Genomic DNA, 3,996 nt, shown 5'->3' on the forward strand with positions numbered 1-3,996 from the left:
ACTGGGTTTTAGCTCAAACCCAGGACAACAATGTAAACACTTCAAAATGAACATAACTTATTAAAAAAAAATTCTCAACATTGGACTAGCGGAATGCATTTCCTCTTCCTGAATTCAAAGGGAAATAGAATTAAGCTATGTCCAAAAACTATTTTTCACTCTCAAAGGGAAATTACAAGCAGAAATCTACAAGTAACAGAATACTATTTGAAATTCCTAAGAATAGTTAGATATTAATGTGGCATGATTCTCACACTAGAGCAGGTTGTTAAGATGCACGCATAAAAATAAATCCAAGTCATCTCAGTGAAATGTGTAATGCAAATTTAGTTAGAAATGCCAGTTCTACAGGCAGAAAGAAGTTTTTTTAGCTTGGAAAGGTTTTGATTTTCCTTATGTAATAATTCTACTAAACCTTTATTCAAACAGATCATAATAATGACTATCTGCTGTTGCAGTTTCCTTTTTCAGGAAGGAAAAACATTCTGTTTACTTCACTGATGGGAATATCCCTCAATGCTGGAATTGCTTCCTCTTGAAATTTCTTCTGTTGCTGCTTTTTTGCATAGTTATCTACAGGAGACAATGAGAACATTTCACATATTAAAGATTTTATTTTTCTCTCCAGAAATGCTATAAATTTAGTATAAATTTAGCTACTATAAGTGATGCTGAAAACCCTATCTTGCTGAGATACGATGAGACAGTCATCAGAAATGCTTTATATCGACATGTTTTAGCAGAGCCCCCAAATAAATCAAAGCTGAAATCACTGGAACTTTGCTCAGTTTAAGATGCTGTATGACATGAAACCGTAACTACTCAAAGACAAAACCACCACCTCCACCAAACCCCACAGTGAGTAGCTCAGTCTGTCGCTTGAACGTTTTGTACTAGAATTTCCACTGAGAGATGCTGTCCACCCTCCCTTTATCATGGCTGCTTATTCCCATCACTACAAGGCAGCCATTCCTCTAATAGCGTAAATATCTTTAGAGGTGCACTTTGAATGTAAATATGGAAGTGCTTCCTCTGGAAAAAAAGAAAAATAAAATCCAGTTGTTTTTCAAACAGAGTAGGTCCCCCATTCCACATGCCATAAGTCACACAAGCTCTTGGCTTGACACAAAAAGAGAAGGTGACATGAGAGTGTGAAGGAGTGGGTAGGAACACAGGAATGACTAAATGGCAGCTCTTGACAGAAGCACTGGAGTAACACATTTCAACTACAGCCTTGACTGGTATTTTTTCCTTAGCAGTTGAGCATAATATAATATTACGTACACAGTTTGTTAAAGCACTGTAACTTCAACAGCTTCAGCCATAGGCAACTTTCTTGACACATTTTACAGTCTGCGTTTTCTTCTAACAAAGATGGTCACCTGCAAACAGCAGTGGAATACCTCATGTGGAGGAAGATGCAGCTGCCTGGAGAATACTGTGAATGCCTAGAACAGGTCTCTTTGGCAGGAGTAACGACTATGCAAAAGCTGAGAGAAAAACTGAAGAATAGCTTTTTCAGACAAGGAATCTCTAACGTATCTGATCAGGGCTCAATACTGCAATGTCCTCCTTTGTATCAGCCCTACTCTGCATGCCTTCCCACCTCTGCCACTGCTAGGTAGGTGCTAATGCCCTTCTTCCCATGACACTCTTTACCGGTTTGCAATGCAAGGTGCACGCCTGGGAGATCTTTATACACCTAATCCCTGCTCCTCTAGCTTGTCTGTTCTACTAACAAAGTGTGCTCTACTGGTTGGAAACCACCGCCATAAGAGGGCAAAGAGGGAAGAGTCAGGCTCATGGCTATATTTTCACTTCAGTATTTCCAAGAACTCCTTTTCTAGATCAAAATATGTAAAGGCTTAAAATTAAATTTATATTATATGTGCCTACCTATACGTATTTGCAGAAATTACCAATTAAGTACCAAAGTCTTAAAAAAAGCCCAATAAAATTACCTGTAATGGTATGTGTGGAGTTAAGTGGAGCCGTACTCATCATGTTAATACCAAAAAGCAATATATAACCAATTCCTATAGCAACTAGTAGGTACACTGGCAAAGCAACTGCCCAGTATCTGAGGAAAAAGATTTTAAAGTTTACATATTGTTATAACAAACACCTACCGATATAACAGTTTTAATCTAGTGCTTCTTATTGTATCTAGCACAAACTTAGCCAAGATGAAAAGAAATAGCATATCTGAATATGTATCCCGGTCTCACAAGATTACTGACAGCATAGTCACTGCTGCTAGTTTGTCATGAACCGTCAAATAGACTCATTAAAGAAGGGTTTTATTTTTTTCAGTTACATTTTAAAGTTTACTGTATTTTCATCAGCAAGCTTTCTGAAAACAAAATGTCAAATTTATCATTAAAAAATCTAATATAGTTTCTTTCATTACAGAATGAAAAATTTTCATCACAGCTATTTATCTCCATTAAAAAATGCCTCACAAGGATGAGTCTTTTATCATCAGGAAAAAATGTGTTAAATACAAGACCACTATATTTTAAAAAATGTTGTTATTTGAAAATAACTATGGGTATCATAATATGTTCAGGCTGTAGAGTTTAATTGGTTTAACTTACTTTTGAGGCCAGTAGGTTAGTCCCAATGTGAACAGCCAAGTCTCAGGAACATAGGCCCAGATAAGATACAAAACTGAAAAAAAAAACACTAAAAAGTCATAAAAGTATGACTGATACTGTTTTAGATTTACTTTCTAAATTTCAGAGCAATACTTTCTTACTGATACATGCCAAGACCGTATTTTGCTTCTACACTATTTAAATCAAAATAGCTCCACCTAAACATTGTAGAATATGCCTCTCAGACACAAAACCTGCCCAATATGGGAGCAACATTTTGTAGCTGGTATATTGGATCATTTTTACGTTTGCTTTAACATTTTGTTTCTGATTTCCTATGTATACAGACATGAATTTCTTGCAAGTTGAACTGCAGAACAAAGTAAAAGGGTTCCAAATTACTCTGAATGCAGAAAATTTTAAAGCATAAAATGATCACACAGTGGGTCATTTGGTTGAAAGAAAAGTTGGTAGAATTGCAGTGCTTGGGTGGAACTGTTCAGAAAAAGTTACTAGAAATACTTTCTGATTCTTGGCAACTTAATTTTTGTGTCAACAAAACCAATATTAAGAAATTTTGCTCCCTACCAACAAATCCAGAGAAAGGTTTAACAAAACTTGAGGGCAACAGATTAGCAGCCAAACAGTGACACAAGTAATGAAACTGCAGCAGCTTCCTGTGACAGGATGGGTGAGAGCCTTCCAGCAGGTTCCTGTTCTATTATTTGACTATAGGATATTTGCAGCATCTTTTCCTGGGCTGAAAAAGTGTTCTCACCCTCCCAAGCTTTGTTACTGTGTGGGCATGTGAGAGATCCCCCAGTGAAATGCTAAAGAGCCTGTCACACCAGCAAAGAAATGATGGTATAACCCTAACCATTTTCCACTGACCAGACTGACTTTTTTTCCTCAGTATTTGGGTAGGGAAGGTTGTACTACTACTGTCTACAATGGTTACTGAATAGTGACAACGTATGCAATTCAAGTAAAAAGTTCCTAAAATGAGAATGCAGAGAATTTTTGATGCTTTGACTCTGTAATACTACTCAAGAACCCGTTAACGAAGTTAAAGACAGACAAAACAGGAGAAAAATCACAAAAGGCAACGAGACCTTTGTAACAACTGACAGGTCTGGCAAACAATGATCACTCAGTCCTGCATCGCCCACCCTTACAAGAGGCTGAGTAATATAATTTGGATCCTTTTTGGATGTTGTCATCGGAACGAAAAGCGCCGTTTTTCGGTGGAGCATTCGGCACCCAGGATACTTACTAAAGCAAAACCACGATCCTAAAAAAAGCGCAAATCCGTATATTGCCCTTTCCGGCAAAGGGGCTGGAGAGTTTTCAACCATACCGGTCTCTTCCTTTTAACTTCCGGGGGGGGGCGGGAAGGAGC

At 37.6% G+C, this 3,996-nt stretch overlaps 1 protein-coding gene across 1 annotated transcript; it reads right to left on the reverse strand.

Moving 5' to 3' along the window:
• Positions 1-442: 442 nt before the first annotated feature.
• Positions 443-3,952, reverse strand: PIGP (phosphatidylinositol glycan anchor biosynthesis, class P). Its single transcript, XM_009877044.1, has 4 exons — positions 3,871-3,952; positions 2,598-2,670; positions 1,962-2,080; positions 443-573 (listed from the first exon to the last, which is right to left on the reverse strand). The coding sequence occupies exons 1-4, from the start codon at positions 3,950-3,952 to the stop codon at positions 443-445; spliced, it is 405 nt and encodes a 134-aa protein (XP_009875346.1).
• Between the last annotated feature and the right edge of the window lie 44 nt (positions 3,953-3,996).

The sequence above is a fragment of the Apaloderma vittatum genome, unplaced genomic scaffold (assembly GCF_000703405.1).
Source record: "Apaloderma vittatum isolate BGI_N311 unplaced genomic scaffold, ASM70340v1 scaffold45029, whole genome shotgun sequence".
Taxonomy (NCBI): Eukaryota; Metazoa; Chordata; class Aves; order Trogoniformes; family Trogonidae; genus Apaloderma; species Apaloderma vittatum.

Excerpts from the sequence above, each read along its gene's own strand:
- PIGP (XM_009877044.1), bottom strand. The coding sequence starts at position 3,952 with ATGGTTGAAAACTCTCCAGCCCCTTTGCCGGAAAGGGCAATATACGGA. Across the intron at positions 2,671-3,870 it reads AGGATCGTGGTTTTGCTTTA|TTTTGTATCTTATCTGGGCC; the intron begins GTAAGTATCCTG and ends TTTTTTTTTCAG. Across the intron at positions 2,081-2,597 it reads CTAACCTACTGGCCTCAAAA|ATACTGGGCAGTTGCTTTGC; the intron begins GTAAGTTAAACC and ends CTTTTTCCTCAG.